The sequence below is a fragment of the Trichoderma aggressivum genome, assembly GCF_033847375.1.
Source record: "Trichoderma aggressivum f. europaeum strain CBS 100526 chromosome Unknown scaffold_004, whole genome shotgun sequence".
NCBI classification, from domain to species: Eukaryota; Fungi; Ascomycota; class Sordariomycetes; order Hypocreales; family Hypocreaceae; genus Trichoderma; species Trichoderma aggressivum.
Window position 1 is genome coordinate 446,757 of NW_026946370.1, and position 18,530 is coordinate 465,286.

The 18,530-nt window shown below is 42.8% G+C and overlaps 5 protein-coding genes across 5 annotated transcripts; all 5 read right to left on the reverse strand.

Moving 5' to 3' along the window:
- Window positions 1-7,020: 7,020 nt before the first annotated feature.
- Window positions 7,021-9,159, reverse strand: Triagg1_1718 (uncharacterized protein; the record flags this gene model as incomplete). The annotated part of the gene is made up of 4 exons (XM_062895819.1): window positions 7,021-8,107; window positions 8,344-8,498; window positions 8,562-8,657; window positions 8,722-9,159. 4 exons carry the CDS (start codon window positions 9,157-9,159, stop codon window positions 7,021-7,023), a joined length of 1,776 nt encoding a protein of 591 aa, XP_062759257.1.
- A 714-nt stretch (window positions 9,160-9,873) lies between these two features.
- On the reverse strand, window positions 9,874-11,877 carry Triagg1_1719 (uncharacterized protein; the record flags this gene model as incomplete). Its single annotated transcript, XM_062895820.1, has 5 exons — window positions 9,874-10,251; window positions 10,305-10,427; window positions 10,486-10,847; window positions 10,918-11,407; window positions 11,473-11,877. 5 exons carry the CDS (start codon window positions 11,875-11,877, stop codon window positions 9,874-9,876), a joined length of 1,758 nt encoding a protein of 585 aa, XP_062759258.1.
- Window positions 11,878-12,279: 402 nt separating this feature from the next.
- Window positions 12,280-13,332, reverse strand: Triagg1_1720 (uncharacterized protein; the record flags this gene model as incomplete). Its single annotated transcript, XM_062895822.1, has 1 exon — window positions 12,280-13,332. The coding sequence occupies one exon, from the start codon at window positions 13,330-13,332 to the stop codon at window positions 12,280-12,282; it is 1,053 nt and encodes a 350-aa protein (XP_062759259.1).
- A 909-nt stretch (window positions 13,333-14,241) lies between these two features.
- On the reverse strand, window positions 14,242-15,528 carry Triagg1_1721 (uncharacterized protein; the record flags this gene model as incomplete). Its single annotated transcript, XM_062895823.1, has 1 exon — window positions 14,242-15,528. The coding sequence occupies one exon, from the start codon at window positions 15,526-15,528 to the stop codon at window positions 14,242-14,244; it is 1,287 nt and encodes a 428-aa protein (XP_062759260.1).
- A 999-nt stretch (window positions 15,529-16,527) lies between these two features.
- Triagg1_1722 (uncharacterized protein) lies at window positions 16,528-17,182 on the reverse strand (the record flags this gene model as incomplete). Its single annotated transcript, XM_062895824.1, has 2 exons — window positions 16,528-16,872; window positions 16,943-17,182. 2 exons carry the CDS (start codon window positions 17,180-17,182, stop codon window positions 16,528-16,530), a joined length of 585 nt encoding a protein of 194 aa, XP_062759261.1.
- Between the last annotated feature and the right edge of the window lie 1,348 nt (window positions 17,183-18,530).

An 18,530-nucleotide genomic window follows, 5' to 3' on the forward strand; every position in this document is an offset into this window, starting at 1 on the left:
AAGGCCCTAAGATAGTATTTAAGGTTTTAATTTTGCTATTTTATTTAGCTATCTATCTAGGGGTAAAAGGCAGTACTAAGTCTCCTTTTATAACTTAGTAAGTAATAGAAAATCCTTTAGAACACACTAGTAAAAAAGCTTTCTTAATCTAATACTATTCCTTTAGGAATTCTATATAGCTTAAAAATATAGTAAAGGAACTTATTAGCTAACCTATCTATAATTATTTACTATAAGTATAGGAGGTATAATATATATTTTATAAATTTATTAATAATAATAAATATTAAGTTATAGGTTTTCTTTTATTTTATAATTTTAGAGAGCCCTATGATAAAGTTTATTAAAAGCTTCTCCTACAGCTGTATTAGTATAGGTAATACTACTAATTCCCTATAAGGTTTATAGTAACAGGGCTTTATTATCTAATATATATAGTAAATACTAATATATTTCTTTAGATCTCTCTTTATACCTTGCTAAAAATAAGTCCAGGCTATTTATATATAGCTTCTGCTAATACCTAAGTAGCCAGCTATTTTATTATTATAAAACAGGGTTAATATCTCTTACCTTATACTATAAGGTATAAAAATTCTAGCCTTATAATAAAGGAGATATTTCTTATCTATACTCTATCTACTATAAGTCCTCCCTAGGGCTTTATATTTAGCTATTAACTCTTATACTTAGGCATCCCCTTACTATATAATAAGTAATACCTTCTATAAAGTTTTAGGTAATTCCTTTAATATTATAATAGTACTCCTATATACTATTTACATAAATCTAGCTAGCCTATAAGTCGCATACTAAAGGCAGGGCTTATTTCCTAGTAAGTCTTTCCTAGCTTAAGGGGTTAAGTTAAGGTATAACCTTAAGTTTAAGCAGTTATCTTATATTATTAATCTAGGGCAGGGTCCCTTTCCCTACGTCCTTCTATTTTTTAAACACAGTTTAATATAAAATCTATTTATAAAAGGTATAAGATATCTAAGAGATAACTACTCTCTATTTTATAACTAATATAAGTCTGCCTAATAAAATAGTTTATTAGCGGGATTAGCCTTACCCAGTCTATATATAATCTTAAAGTTATATAGGGCTAGCTCCTGTAGCTATAATACTTACTTACTTAAGAGCTTCTTCTTCTTAATAAGAAAACTATAATTTAAATAGTTAGTAATAACTTCTACCTTATTTTAGGTATATATAAGATAATATCTCTAAGTCTTATATACCTTTATAATAGTAAGTATTTTAGCATTAGGGGTTTAATAGTGCACCTCTGCCTTACTAAGCTTTTGTAAAAAATAAACAATAGGGTGCCAGGCTTTATTTATAAGCTAGGATAATATAGTACTAATTACGTATTTTAAAGTATCTATTTTAACATAAATTAGCGCATTAGGGTTATAATAATAAAGTATAAGTTTTTATTAAAAGGCATTAATAAGTTCCTTAAATACTACTAACCCTTATTCTCCTAGTATAATATTCCCTTTAGCCCTTCCCTTTATTAAGTTAGTTAAAAGTACTATAATCTTACTATAGTTCTTTATAAACCTTTAATAAAAGTTAGTAAAGCTAATAAAAGTAAGAATATTAATAATAGTATATAAAATAGGCTAACTAGTAATTACCTTTATATACTCCTTCTTTATCTTAATCTTATCTAGGGTTATTATAAACCTAAGATAAAAGACTTCTATTATATTAAATTTGTATTTCTTAAGGTTAGTAAATATCCCATATTACTCTAGCCTATCTAGCACTTCTTAGATATATTATATATACTTAGTAAAATCCTTACTATAGATTAGGATATTATTTAAATAAACTATATAAATATAGTCTATTAGGCCCTTAAGCGCCTTATTAATATACCTTTAAAAAGTAGTAAAGGCATTAGTTAATCTAAAAGGTATTACTTAGAACTTATATAGCCTATATTTACACCTAAAGGCTGTCTTCTCCTTATCTCCTTTATAGACTCTTATATAGTAATACATATCCTTTATATCTAGCTTAAAGTAAATCTTTATGCCTTAAAGCTAATTAAGGATTTTATAAATTAGGGGTAGTAGTGTATAGTCCTTATATATTATTTTATTTAGTATATAATAGTTTATGTAAAAGTATAACTTACCTCCCTTCTTTAGAATAAATAGCATTAGCGCGCCTTAGAAATTTATAAATTAATATATCCAGCTTTACTATAATACCTACTTAATATATTTTTATAATACCTTTAGCTTCTTCTTTACTAAAGAGTAAATAAGTCCTTAAAAAGGTTCTACTTCTAGCTTTAGATCTATTATATATATTAGTCTTTATAAGGGCGCTAGTTTTACTATTAGTTCTAAGTTAAATACCTTTGCCTTATTTATATATTTTATAAGTAAAGGCTTTACAGTTTTCTCTTAAGGTAAAGTTATAAGGGTATCCTAGTCTATAATAGCGCTAACATTAGAATATATAATAACTAGTCTAACTTAAGCTTCTTTTACCTAGGTATATACTTACTGCTTAAAAGTAATTATTATTAGAGTTTTTATTAATATTAAGTATTAAAAAAGATTATTCTTAGTAATAATAATAGAATCTATTTAATTATACTATAGCCTCCTTAGAATAATATTATTAAGTATTTCTGCTATTATAAAGCTTATAAATATTTACTTTTTAACTCCTTAGTTATCCCTTATCCTCAGGAGCTAAAGGGTATATCTATATATTTTACCTAAGTCTCCGTATACTAAAGTAGTTATTAAGTTATTATTAGGTATTACTAAGGCATTATTTACTAAGCGTTTACTTAATATATTAATATTACTTCTGGTGTTAAGGATAACAGTCTTTAACTTCTATATTTCTTCTACCTATATTTACATTTTCCTCCTTATTATAGGGGATATAGTAGGTAGTAGCTTAAATAGGTAGGCTTTACCTTCCTAAGCCCTCCTTAAGATAACTAGTTTAAAGTTTAGGCCTTATACTAGGTTAGCTAGAATACCTACTTAAGGGTTATTATAATACTTTATAATATACTTTTTATCTCTATAATATAAGTAATCTAGCTTTTTACAGCTTATAAAATAATACCCAGGAGTTCTATATTTATAATATATAATCTTTAATAAAAGTCTACGCCTTCCCTACTTTAGGGCAGCTGGGGAGTTATTAGCTAAAATATTATCCTTTATCTAGCCTAAGGGTTATTTTAGTATAATTAAGACTTCCCTTCTTTTACATAGGGTATAAAAAGTATACTTACTTTTTCTAAAATAAATAAAGTTTTTTTCTCCTTATTTATCTCCTTTACTAAGGCTGCTAATAATTAATTCTGCCCTAAAGCACTTCTTATAAAAATTTTGCTATATAATAAGGAATCCTTTATAAAAAATATACTTCTTTATCTTTAAAAGCACTTTTTAAAGAAAAATTAAAATTTTATAGCTATTATTTATATAATATAGAACCTTATTATTAGCCTTCTTGAATTATTTAATAAACTTCTTTACAGTCTTGCCCTCCCCTTAATATATAGTATTTAGCACTTTTTTTTTATTAATAGCATAAGATTAAATATCTTTAACCTAGTCCTTATACTACCTTAGGTATTATATATAAGTAATATTATTATAGTTCTATTAAAGTTCCCTTTTAAAATAATTAATCTAATATTATTAAGCTTCTTTTTTAAAATAAAGGCTTGCCGCAAAAACCTTATATACTTTATTAATAATCCCTTTAAATATAAATAAAGCGTTAAATTTAAAAGCATAATCTTAGTATTCTCCCTAAGTCTCTTCTTTAAATATAAGCTTTAGAAAGTATAGCTTTTAATCCTTTATATAGTTTATTAACTCTCTTACAGGCTTTTTCTAAGGAGCTATAATAGGTAACTTAAAGAGGGGCCCTTTTTATAAAAGGAGCGCTTTAAATTCTTTATCTTAGAAGTTAGTGGGATCTACTAGATATTAGGTAAGCTTTTTTTTCTAATTTTCCTTTATAATAGAGACTATAAAACTAAGTATTTTATCCTTAGTTAGGGAGGTATATTATCCCTTAGAGGGGGCTAGGGGATTTAAAGTAATAGGTTAAGGGTTATACTATATATTAGGAATTAGGGTACTAGTTTAAAAAGTAGATTTTTCCTTAAGGGGCACTGCGTAAGGTATAGGGCTTTACTATATACCTTTAAGATATAACTAGCTTTTCACTTACTTCTAAGCAGCGGCCTTTATTATCCTTACTTTAACAGTCTCTTACCTTTTAAAAAGAGATAAACCTATTAAAGATAGCAGCGTATAAGAGAGTAATAGAGTTAAGGAGAGGTTTTAGTTGTCACAAAGGGATAAAGCAGCTAGGAGGCATATAATAACTGTATTTATCTTTAACCTTCTTTAGAAATAAGGGGATTTACGCTCCTTTATATAGTAAATCCTAGCTGTAACTAGCCTCTAAGCAGCAACTTCAGCAGTATTCGCTGGCTCCATGGCTCCATTATGCCTCTTCCTTCCTCAGACCCCTAATAGTTCATTAAGGTTGAAAATCAAGTTCAATAAATCTTGGAGTCTTGGAGCCGCTTCATCGTCGTCGGGATTGAAGCAATCGTCTAGGCCGTCAATAACGATATATATAGAACGAAACTTTTTCGCAATTTCGTAACATAATGTAGTTATCATCATATCGAATGTTGGGTTCTCATGCCGGATGTTAGATGTTGGGTTTGGGACGTTAAGGTCTCCTTCAGCCAACCGCTTGAGCTGTTGAACCACCGATGAGAATGTTGTCAGCTGATTGGCAGAGTTCCACTGTTAACATTGCGACTGCTTTGTTTGAGTGAATCGGCCCCCTTGATGGTTTCGGACGACCCAATTCAGAACAACAAGACTTGTCAGTTGGCTGATTTGCTTGAGTAGAGCGAGCATGCCAGTCAATCGGAGTTTTCAAACCCGGACAAAGAGAATCGGATCAGCCGCACTGATCCATGTCCTCCGTTAGATACTAGCTGGCGGGCTTGTACAAAGCCATCTTGTCCAAGAGACACCACTGCAATTGATCGCCATCATTTTACTGGATCGCGGCTATCCTTGCTTCAAACAAACAAATTCTTGCCAAAAAGAATATATCCAACACGTTAAAGGGGAGGCGAGTTTGGCGCTTCCTTGAACCCTTTAGTAGATGGATGATCCAAGTCAAGTGACCTAATCCTGCTCATATTCGACAGGATAAGAATCGTGACCCCAACATGTATTTACATATTGGAACAGCCGTACAGGTTGTGTTGGCCTTTGTTCCAAGTCAAGAAATTTTTGGAACAATTAGCTTCAAGTGGCAATATTGTCCAAAAAAGGTCACTCTTCGGCAGGCAAGCAAATAAAGACAAATAAAAAGATTTGCCTTTGGGTTGGTTGGTTATGTCCCTCGTTCCTCTTGTTGAAAAGATGCTCCATATATTTTCCCACGGAGTTGATCGTGTTTGGAACATCTTTCTGCACGAACGCCCCCAGCTTGCAAGGATCCCAAATCTCAGTATTACAACAAACGGATAATCAAGTTCTTTGATCTTGACCTAGGCGCTATCTTAGAGTCGTGCGGGCCTTTGTGATCATACCACGGCAATCGCGTTATCCAATTCAATTCAGTGGAAGCGAGAGAACTTGTGATTCGAAAATGAAGGTTGATGGCTGAATGTCGCGGTCGTTACTATCTATTCCGACCATACGGAAGACTTTGCAAAGGTCTCTGCGCGGCTGAATAGAAACTTGTAGACCGTCTGGGGAAGCATGTGTTCCTTTATCAGGCGGCGCATCTGGCCCGTTTTATGAGCCTCCTCATTGAAAAGACGTTCCAAAGAAGCAAAGAGACTCAGGAAGATTTGTTAAGCTTCTGGATTCTCCGAACATTCTTCTTTTGCGGCAAACTTCTCTTTACACACAACAAGACAATTACAAATACAACAAGAGTTCATCACAACTACATGTACTAGCGGCACTCTGGGGCCAGCTGGAGCTGGTCGATGTCTTATTCAAAGAGGATAACAGCTCTGCGACTAAAGTGAGCGCTCGCGGCTCTTTTCCCTTGCAGGAAGCGGCAAAGTCCGGCGTTGTCGCAGTTGTCAACGCCCTGCTACTGGCCTGCCCCGATATAGTTCACAAAGTCGACAATATTGGCTTATAATATTCGATCAAGAATTTCCAACGGCGCAAACGACTGAAGTAGATCACAAATTTTAAGACATTAAAGGATTAGAACGCTAAGTTTTACGGAGAACATGCTTTGAATGAATGGCCTCACTGCTGCGGCAACATCAGTCACAATTTCACAATTTAGAAGCTTGACTGTTTAGTACACACATAGCTACATGAACGCGCATATATTATAAAAGCAGCCACTTGAGACAAGATTCTGAGAAATACCTGGTAAGAGATTACTTCTTTCGATGTGCTATACAACTCCGCTTTTCGGCCTTACATTGTGTAGCCATCTCAATATATCTCATGAAAAAATGCACTCATGTCAGATGCGATGCGTAGAGTATTCACTACTTGAGAACGCAAACATTCTTATATCATGAGAGAGAAATTCGAAACACGGCAAGTTTATATTATATTAACGTACATTGCTCAAAAAAAAAGAAAAAAATCTTCATCATTCACCCCCGAATTAATACAACCATACAAATCTCCCGCAACAAGTCTGGCAAATATCTCGGCCATGGCTCATTTGACTAAGCGCTCTACACTGTCTCGTGAACTTCAGCATAATGTATTCAAGCTCCAAGCAAGATGATACAATGGTGATATGTCATGGATAATATGTGTAGGTACTGCGCAGATGCGCCTCACCAAGGCTACGTAGCCGAATAATAAATAGTCATCGATTATATGCAATCCCTGCCATACAAGACTTCAGAGGCAGCTTGAGCGGCGTCGAAATTCCAGATCAAGACACTTTTATTTCACCTCAACAATTGCTCTGTCTCAATAATTCGTGTCTTCTAAGGATCAGTTAGCCGCCTGCTTTCCCGAGCCTAGCTATGCGTACTGCTCGTGCAGCAAATTCTTCAATGCCGGGCCATTTCTCTTCCAATGAGCAAATGAAAAGCCTCTTAGCAAGTAGATTCTCTGTATGACGATGCCGAGATAAGTTGATCTCCAAGGCTGGTAATCTTACAGGGAAAGAGCCGAGAGGAACATACAGATATTCCTTGGCTGAGTCATGACTGAAGCACACAATATCATCTTGAACCCCCAACAAGAACAAGAATCGCCGCTTGATTAATGTTTTCAAGATGACATCATCTGACAGCTGGACAAGAAGTCGGAGCTCGGAGATCGTAAGTGGTCGGTAGGCGGCTGCCAGTATAGTAACAATCTCCCCTAAATGATCATTTTCTTCTGCTGTCAGCAGCAGCTGCAGCTGCAGCTGTTGGTTGAAGTGAACGTATAAGCCTTCGATTTCTTCTTCAAGGTTGCAGGCTAAGTAAATGGCCTTCATAGGGTCTTTCTCTATAATGCTGCACGCTAGCGTGATCCAGAGAAGGTTTCCTTTCGATCTTTTCATCAAGATGTTTTCCAAATCGTTCCGTGAAAAATGGTTCCGGGAACGATCTCGGAGGCCAGTTCTGTTGAAAAATGTATCAACCTGCATTGAAACTAGCTTCTTTGCAGCATCTTTCAATTTCTCATTGTCACCAACGTTTGCTAGTGTATAGCCAATTCCCTTGATAGCTTTAGAGTTTTCGAATGATCTGATCGAAACAATCCAGTGAATCTTTGGTGACAAATTGATAGTCGTGGAAATGAGCTCGAGCAAGTTGGTCAAGTCTTCACTGCCGTATTTGTCTAGACCGTCTAATATCATGTATGTTGTATTCGTATTGGCCTCGGAAAACTCGCGCAATGTTTTGCCTAAATCGTCGAAGGAGGTGTCCCGTTTGGGCCCAGACAAAAACCGGGAACCACCGTCATTATTCCCTTCGAATTGCTCCTGCAGTGACGAGAGGCAATCTTGAATTGTGTTCTTATCACCAGAAAAATGCGTGACCACTTGATGAGGGTCTGAATGGGCGTACCATTTTCTCTTCAGAAGTAGCCTGGCAATATGTAAGAGCAGGTTTGTCTTGCCACATCCTGCTTCGCCAGTCACCAACAGCAGACGACTTTTTTCTTCAAAGCTATCGCCTAAAGCAAGCTTCCCAAGACAAGAAAATTCCCACAAATCAGGCTTAGTAGTGGCATCCCGCAAATCTTGGTGTATATTCCAGTAACCGCTCGGTAGCCTTGTTAGCCCACACGATTCTTGAAGCATATGATGAACTCCATCACTAACTTGTGAGATTTTGAAGTCACCATTTCGCATTCATGTGGATATATGTGCCGGAAAATATAATCTTCGGTGGAGAGAATGCCAGTCATCTCCAATTCGTGTATGAATGAATATAGTTCATCATCGTAGAGCATACGAAGCCGTCTACCGGGCTCAAGCTAAGTGTACTTTAGCATTGACTATTTACAAGATGCATCCTTGAGAGAATAAGTACTACTTACAGGTTGCATAGGTTTTGCAAGATGCAAACGTTTCTTAATTTCATCTTTCGACTTTGCCAATTCTTTGAGTCTTGTTGCAAAACGTGAGTAAGTGTCCTAATGTTGTTGTAGCGTCAGTCTTTAGTGGTTCCATTTTCATTCTCAATGAGATGTAACTTACATGACCATCTGCATGTCTTTTGACCAATTTAGCCTTGCGAACTTCCCAGACGTCTTCCAGTTGTTTAAAGTCAGAGAAAGATACAATACAGCCAACCAAATCGCGCAACGAATCGTAGAGAGGTTTCTTGAGATAGTATGCAGGGACAGATGCCACCAGTGTATTTTCCAGCGAGCTGAAAGCCGTTAAGCATTCGCGAATGATATGTCTTTCATCTTCAGAGCTTGAGGTTTGACAGCGGAGTTGCCGGCAGAAAGCGTCTGAAAGGACATGAAGGTTATTCACCAAAATAGATACTTCCTTCAATGGATCCTCGAGGGAATATGGTACTTTAGGCAATTCATCCTCTGGGGAATTTGATTCTTCCGGCAATGGATCATCAAGGGAATTTAATGCTTCTCCCAACATATACTCTAGGGAATATGGTGGGGGGTCCATAATGTATGTAGAATTGGAAGACGCAAGTTCTCTCGGGGATTGACATTATCCCCCTAGTCAAGAGCTGAGTCGACACCTCTTTATATAACCTTGGCCTCACAAAACTGCAAATTGCTGTGATACCAAAATGAAGCGACGCCATGTTTGAACAAAGGAGTCTGTTGTGGGCTAGTTGGCGGAATTCTAGTCTTCACATCGCGGCTTCTTTGTTTGAGTGGATCGACGTACCTTGATGAGTTTCGACTTGGAAGAGAAACTTGATAGGTTAGTTAATTTATTTGAGTGGTACAAGCTTGGCGGTTAGTCGATGTTGTCAAACGTAAGGACAAAGGAGCCTGTTGCCTGTTCACAGACGATGAATCAGCCACTGAACCATGTCCTCTGCTGAGTTGACTGATTCGCTCGAGCAAAGAGGCATACTTCTTAGTCGAGGTTATCAAACTTGGGCCAAAGAGCCTATTGTCTGTTCACAGAGATTTCAGCGTTATATTACGTCTACTTTGTTTGACTGAACCGTCTGCTTTGATAGTTCAGGCCACTATTTCAGACCAAAGAGACAGGCCGGCCACGCCGATCCATGTCTTCTATTGGATTTTGCATCTCGCGAGCTTACACAAAGCCATCCAGTCCAAAAGAACACCACCGCGATTCATCGCAGTCATTTTATTGGATCACGGCTACCCTTGCTTCAAACAAACAAAATTACATTACATCTCAATTCCTTTTATCCCTCTTGTACTTGCCAACCTGTTTCGGCTGGCTACCATACGACCTCCTCGCCTGCACCTTGTCCCGTCCCATGCTGGCCCCCAGCGTAATGTCCACGCGCGGCGGCGTGGGGAAGCCAAAGCTCTTTGCAATCTTGGCCAGGTCCAGCTTCTGCACGTCGTACACGGACCGCAGGCTGTGGCTGGCGTAGGCGTGGAGGTAGGACTTGAAGGCGTCCTTGGCGCTCTGCTGCAGGTAGTAGTTCTTGCCGATGAGCTTCTCGAGCTGGGACTGCACATTGATGATCTTTTTGCGGGGGAACTCGAACTCGACGACGGGGACGCGGGCTGCTTTGAGGTAAGACAGGAAGCCAACCTCATTGGGCTATGAAGAATGTTAGTCAGTCTGAACGGGAGATATGCGGATGACAACCTTACCTGAAGGAAGAGCAGACTTCGTCCCTTGGCATCAGTGCCTCGGGCAGTTCGTCCCACACGGTGGATGTAGTCGCGAGTGTTGTCCGGGGGGTCAAACTGAACAATGAAATCGACGGCGGGGATCTAGATCTTTCATTAGTAACAATACTTTTCACCAATAACGAGCCGGCAAGATACTCACATCCAAGCCACGAGCGGCAACATCGGTACAGATCAGAATACCGTGCGGCGCATTGCTAAACTCAAAGAAGGTGTTGGTCCGCTTCTGCTGCTTCTGCTTGCCGTGCAGATCCAAAACAGGGCAGTCAATGTAGTTCAACAGCTCGGCGTAGTATTTGACAGAGGCACAGCTGCTGAAGAAGACAATGACCTTCTTCTTCTTGGCCTGCATTTTTCGGAGGAAGGAGAACAGCAGCAGGAAGCGCTCGTCACCTTCGCAAAGGACGTAGCCCTGCTCCAGACCATCGACTGTGCTGTGCTGCTTCTCTTCGTCGACGTTGATGTATAGCGGGCCGGGTCGCAGAGAGATTCTGGCAAGATCCTCTATAATTCATATTTAGTTAGACACGCGCGCGCTACAACAAGTGTGAAGAAAGGCTCGGAAGATACTCACCAACTTTGGTTGTTTGTGTCGCAGAAAACAGCATAGTCTGTCGGTCCTCGTTTGACAGAACCTTGACAATCTGTCTCATTTCATCCTCGAAACCAACTTCCAGGATTCGGTCCGCCTCGTCGATGATCAAAGACTTCAAGTTCTTGAAAACGAATTGGGTGTTGAGAAGGTGATCGAGCAGTCGGCCGGGAGTGGCAATCAAAAGGTTGACACCCTTGGTCAACTTTTCAACCTCTGCTCTCCGGTTCGCTCCGCCAATGACGATACCATATGTCTGTGAGTGGTGCTTCATCAGCTCGCGTGCGACGCCGAAGATTTGGAGCGCGAGTTCTCGAGTCGGGGAGACGACAATGACGCCGGTGCCGTTGCGGGGCTTGAATCGCAGGGAGCTGAGGATCTCAATCGCGGGGATCAGGAATGCGAGCGTCTTTCCGGAACCTGTCTTTGCGGCACCGAGAACGTCCTTGCCCGCAAGAAGAGGTGGAATGGCCTATTTGAGAAGCAGGTTAGTACAAGTTGTGCCATTGGAGATGGAGATTGATTGGGTAGACTAACGCTGCGCTGAATGCTGGTCATCTTGGTGAAGCCCATCTCCTGAATCGCCTTCATCGTCTTCTCGGACAGCTTGAGATCTTCAAACTTTTGGGAGTCGGCCAGCGTCGATAGAATGGGCGCAGAGTTGTTGGGTATCACATCTCCATCGACATCTCTGGCAGCAGGTCCGTCTGCAAGATCTGATCCGGCATCTGATTCTCCATCCTCATTGTTGTCCTCGTTTGAGACAGCCTCTGCTTCTTCTTCTTCTTCCTCCTCCTCATCCTCCTCGTCTGCTACCTCATCTTCAACCTCAGGCTCGACCGGCGGCGGGGGATTCTTAAGCTTTTTTGACTTTTTCGTGGCATCAGAAGCACCCTCAACCTTGTTGCGCTTGCGCTTCTTGTTCAATGTGGCGGCATCCATTGCGACGTTGGTGATTTGATTTGACGATGCTCCAGGCAGTTTGTAATGGAAGGCTCTGCAGCAAGAAATATTTCACCAGCAATCGGGAACCGATAAGAAAAAAAAAGTTGCTAGTTCTGCGATTTGCAAAAAATTGGTTCCCACTTGTCACAGTGGTGGGGCTGCGCCACAGATGCCGATGCGAACTAGCAAAGACACCAGCCACAGTTGGCCCCGATGCCACAACATCGGTACAATTGCTTTGTACCGTCTAATTGGAAGCAAGTCACCAGAAGCCGTCGATTATAAAGTCCATCATATTAGGTGATCTCGTAAGACGGCACCCAGAGATATGGTTCTTATTCGAGGTTGATCAATATTTCCTTTCTTTCTTCATTGTATATTCATCATCATTCTCTCACATTACAACCGACTCTTGGCCGTCAAATACGTCCCTCCCAGCCTGAGCATCTCAACCGCCTCCTCCACCATCTCAGCAACAATCTCCCCAGCAGGCTGAATCTTCTCAATCGCACCCGCAACCTGTCCCATCAAGTGCGGCATATCCACGTCTCTGCCCTCGTCCAAATCATGCTCCAACGGCACAATTCCCTTGTCGCACAGCGCCTTGATGTCGCCAGGCCGGTCATGCCAGCTCTGGATGTAATCATTCGTCCTCATCCGCAGCGGCCGTCCTGATATCACCAGCGTCCTCTCCGTGCCCTCAAAGCCGCAAGTCACGACGGCCTCTTTGGCCGCCTCGCTGCATCCAGCTTCCACCGAAGCCACGAAGCGGGTGCCCACCCACACGGCCACCGCTCCCTGCATCAGTGAGCTGGCCAGACTGCGTCCGTTGCGGATTCCTCCCGCCGCAACGACGAGAGCCGTCGAGCCCTTGAGCATGGGAGGCTTGTATTTCCTTGCTACGTCGACGACGGCCGGGATCAGCACTGAGTTGGCAATGTCGCCTGTGTGACCGCCTCCCTCGCCACCCTGGGCGCATACAATGTCCACGCCGAGATCCAGCGCCTTGACCGCGTGTTTCGGGTGTCCCACCATGTTCATGACCAAGATGCCGTTCTTGTGAAGCTTCTCGATGATGTACTTGGGTGGTACACCGACGGCACTGACGAACAGCTTTGCGCCACTGTCGATGGTGATGTCAATCAGCTCGTCCAGCTTGCCGCCTGTGTAGTCGTGATTCGTCTTACGCGCGTTGCCTCCGATCTGTGGCAGCGCCAAATCAACGCCGAATGGCATGTCCGGGCTCTTGAAGTTTGCCTTCATCTCAGTAATGATCTCGCGGAGCTGGTCGGGCGTGTACTGGAACCCGCCAATGACACCGAGGCCGCCCGCATTGGACACTGCTGCAGCAAGGCGACCTCCAGAAGTGCGCGCCATGCCAGCGAGGAGGATGGGATGCTGGATGCCCAAAAGGGTGGTGATGGGAGTGGTGATGGGTCCAGTCGGCGCCATGATGATGATGGAGCGAATGAAACTAAGAGAGCGATAGTTTGGTGACTCCAAGTGATGTAAGTGACGGCCGTGGTGAAGTACGACACGATATCCGAACGCTATGGATAGTCACAGAGCAGCCAACAGTGATACAGAATGGGTATTAATAGACAGAGGGGGGAGAAGCAGCTTGCAGCAAGACATGGATTTGTCCTTGATGGCACCGGAAATTGGATCCTGACGCTCCCTTCTGGGTACACGTAAATTAGTAGGTGAGGTGGCTCCCAGCCCGTTAATATTCACAGGCTACCTGTACCTAGTACCTACGCTGGTCCCTGAAAAGGGCTCGGCTGCGGCAGCGGTGGACGATTCGCGGGGAGATACTTTGCGGGGAAGCGGCCCCTACCGAGGTATCAAGTGCGCCCGTGAGACGAACTGCCGTATCATTGGCATCGGCATCAGCAGCATTTTTATGAGAGACAACGGTAGTCTGGAGCTGTAACGGGTATTGACGGCAGTAATGAAGATGCGCAAGTCAAAATTTGATTCATGGGCTTTATAGATAGAACAACCCCCAACCTTTGCTGGTTGGGCGCGGCAGTGGCAAGTAAAGATCGCCGCCTTCTCTAGCATACAGCCATCACTAAAGCACGATTCACATATATATCATCAAAAGAAAAAAAAATGTGTGATTCATCATTCATCATTGTCATCAATCGATATCAGTAAACCCATGTCTACTTCACGTCGTTCCCACGCAAAGCAGCTCCCGGGCGTTGTAAATCTTCTCCCAAAGCCCATCATAACAATAAACTGTGACATCTAGATATCCCATGTCAGTAATACATATGGCCTTCACGGCCAAGCATCTCCCAGCTAACTAGGTCTCAGCAGAGCTAGCAATCAACCCCAAAAAAAGCTTCAGTGTATTCATCCAAAATGCGGCAGCCGCGCAGGTACAAAAGCGCTCTGGACAGGCGGCAATGCCTTGTCCTTTACCGATATCTCTAAATCACCTCCGGATAACCCGGAGTCGTAATGTGCTTCGTCGTCGCTATCCTCGTCGTCGTCCAAGTGAATCTCATGCGGCTCTTCAGGTAGATATTCATCATCTGCCACATCTGCTGGTTTCGGCTCGGCTTCCGTTTGCAAACCTCGCTCCAGCGCCAATTGAGCTGCGGCCTCTTTCTTTTTTGCTAATTCTTGGTCTTCTTCTCTGCCCAGACGCTCTTCTTCCAACTCCAAGTCCTTGAGTGATGGTAAGAGTTGAGCATCTTGTGCGGGATCCTGCGTCACCTGGCCGAAAATTGCCAGGCCTAGCGAGTCTTTTGACGCAACCGAGCCAAGCGTCGTCCTCGACACCGTTCTGGAGACGGTATGCACCGGTCGTTTTCCTTTGCTACTCGGCGTTCTTCCGCTCCGGGCGCTACTCCTATCATCTCTCCTAATCATGTCATAGGTCACCTCGTCATCGAGCGCCACCGCATCCTCGTCTCCTTCGCCGTCACTTGGAAATAAATCACCACGGGAGCGATATGAATCCGACGTCCCACCCGATCCCGTAGTACCGCTCCGCTTCCTTGACCGGGACGGTTGTAACAATCTCTCGTGGTCCGAGTCATCTTCCGCCCCCAGCAGCGGCTGTGACTCGGTGTATTCGTGTTTTCTTGTACCAGGGTGGTCCTGTAGATCTGCCGCACTAGGTTTATATCTCAGAGTGCCACCCATTTTCCAAGGGAGCTTGCTCAGAAAGCCAATGGGTTGGGTGCTGGGGATAATGGTGGGGTCCTGTTCGCTGTTTTTCCTCCTGGCTCCCCGTGTGCCGTAGCTCATGCCCCTCTTGCGTCGGGGCTGCTCGACCGTCTCACCTCTCCTCTGGCTGCCAGAGCCCGCCAAGAGACGATCCCAGTCTTCCCCTCCCCAGTTGCCCAACAGGCCGCCGCTCTCCTCTTCACGATCCCAGTCATCGTAAAAATTAAAACTGTATTCTGTCCGCTCGCGAGCGCGCTCTCGCTGCCGTCGAAGGCGCTCTTCGGGGTCGCCCAGACACACGGTTGTGCATTGCTCAATGGCCCCTCGCAATGAGCCCAGACAAGGGTTGATGTAGTGGTGCTGGAAGGTCCAAATGCCGGCGGCGGCGTTCTCAGTCACCGTCTCTGCATCGTGTGTAATCTGGTTCCAGCGCTGACGCAGACGCGGATCCTCGAGAAAATCCATTGCTGGCGGCGGGCGGGATGGCTGATTTATGGCTCTGGGAAATCGTGCCCAACTGGTGACGTCGCAGACATGGGACGACAACGGCAAGATGGCTAAGAACAAGCGGCACGCAGCGGGCACATCAGTGTGCCATCATCGGCGGGCAATTGCTGGCAAGGCTGAGAAAAACGCAGTCGGCTTCTCGCTCTCGGCAGGCGGCGCGATTCGCACGATGCTCGCAATGTTGGTGACGAGTTTGAAACAATGTCAAGATCAAGCCATTCGGTGTTTTTCGATGGATTAGGCTGGTCAAAAGCCTTGGATGAAACAGGTTGAACAAGGTGGCACGTGCAGACCATCCCGGATTATGTAAGGCAGCTTGGCTTGGGGTAAAGTGGGCATGAAGCTCTCCACAATGTTGTTAGTGCACAGGCTACTGCACTTTATTGCCATTGCTTTTTCTACAGTAAGTGGCTTGAAGACAGTTTGGACGCCGGCTTTGGTGATGCAAATGATACGATGCAGGGCGTCTGTTGCTGAGGCTTTATGTACGAGTGCTCGATTCATGACCTGCATGTACCTCGGTGTGGTTTACAGTAGCACAATGTCTCATGTTATAGTAGTCTAGGCATGCAGATGCTGCAAGTACAGTGCATTGCAGTACATGAACGCCGAGTGATGTAAGCAGCACGATTGAGCAGACAAGGGGAATATGCGACAAGACGACGAGGCGTTTTGACTTTGTTACACTGCATGAACCCCGAGTTTCAATTCTTATGAAACTTTATTAACGAGAAAACGAGAAAATGGGGACAGATAAAGAAGGCGGATGTGTGATATCTTTTTGATGCTTACTCGGTACCTGACGCGCTTACACTAATGCACCATATACGATCAGACACCCTCTTACGAAAAGCTAAATAAATTAACACACTCTTGGATAACAATGCCCAATATCAACTATCATAATTCCCCTCCTATCAACAACACACAGAGCTTCTCATAGTTCCACCAGCTCCATCAAAACAACGGCACAGTGCTCAGGTCCCGCGGTCCAATATTCGGCCTCTTGTAAATACTCTCCTTGGACTCTCCACTCTGCACTCGTCTCAGCATATCTTCAGGATCAAAGTCCACACCAATCGGGTTCTCCACAAAGTCCTTCGACGTCATATACGCATCCTGCTTCTCCAAATCATCAAAGGCATCGATGAATGTTTCCAACACGTTGCCATCCGGGTCGCGGTAGTACATGCTTATGGTGAGCCCGTGGTGGACGCACCAGACCGGCGTGACTCCATGCTCCTTGCGCTGCGAGTATGCTTTGAGTAGGCCTTCGATGTCGTCAAACCCAAACGCGATGTGCTAGAAAAGAGAAAAGAAGAGAGGTATTAATAACATTGCTACTTGCTCAATTTGGTGCTGTAATGCGTACATCGAGACCACAGGATTTTGGTGGCAGTTTTTGCAGATCTGGCCGCGAAACGAGAGCAATGCGATGGTGCTCGTCGTCGTAGGTGATGAAAGCGACCTGGTCGCTCTCAACTTGAGCTTTTCCGCCGAGGAAAGTCTTGTAGAATGGGGACATTTCCTTGAGGTTGCCGGTGCGCAGAACCACATGTGCCAGCCTCGAGGGCGATGTGATGAGGGGGGTTTCCTTGCTTCCGTTGGACATGTTGAGATAGATGGCAGTTATTGTAGAAAACTGAGATGGAATGTGTACTAATTGATGTATGCAAAGCTCAGAGGTTGTTTGCTATATATATATATATTTGCGGGCGTATCACCAGCGTCTTTTGAGTAAGGCTCTAAATGGGATACATTCCACGAGGTGTATGTAAATGAATCATGCCCCTTATTTTCATTATAGCATAGTTGCGGAGTTTGACGCTACGTTCACAAAAAAAAATCTTTCTTCAATATCAACTTGCCGTGATGAGTGTGGTGAGCCTCACTCACCTTGTAATTCCGACCCGGAATTATACAACCTCATTGGCGGAGCACTGCCGATTCTTACAGTCGATCGTATATGATATCACTATGATCCCTTTTCCTATGAGTTTACGGCTCTATTATCTCCGTTATGTGCATTTTATATGAAAGAAACGACACCTCTCGGGGTGGAAGCATTACCTAAGTCCGAGAACTACGTCGAGTCTCGACCAAACAGGCGGTTACATACATAATTAAAGGAATGAAACTTTTAAGAAATAAGAACCAATGTTGCTAAATAGCATAAATAAACTTAATAATGGTGAGAAGACAATGAAATAGGAAGAGAGAAAGCTGTAGACTATTTGCGTGATGCTAATGAGTACTAAGAACGATGCTCAACTTGAGTCCCCATCCAGGTCACTTTAAACACCACCAACCTATGCATATCTTCTAAGGCTGTGTCATCATCTTTTCTTTTGCTCAGGGACATAGAATATAATTTCAAGCTGAAAAGGGAATTAGAAACCATATAGATCATTCCGCTCGTATGGCCGTGCAATGCCCGTTGAGGCAACCGATAATTCCGACATTCACTCCTAGAAATGCATTGAGTTTTTATGTCCATGTGAGCACATCACCACATGTGTATTAATCACGCTCGTATCCGTAAGTGTCATTACTAGGAAGAGCTTTATTCATCTAACCCGAGAACTCATCTTCTCTAGTTAGAGCTTTCTTGGTCGGTCGCGTGTAAAGAGCTCCATTAGTTCCATATTCTCATTTTCTATACCTCATGCCATTCGACACCTGATATACCAATCCGGCCTATATTTTTCTTTTATAATTCTAAACCACCTTTGATCCCATAAAAGCAATACTAACACCCAAGATACGCACCCGAAATCCATACCAGAATCCAACACCATCAAAATTGCCAAGAATCATCATCCCTTTTCCATTTCCGAACCCTAAACCTTGTATAGTCATGAATGTCGTGAAATCTTCATTGTCCGAAAGTCGACTGTCCGAGTGGCCGATTGTCCGATTGTCCGAGTGGTCGATTGTCCGTATACTCGTTGTCCGAGTGA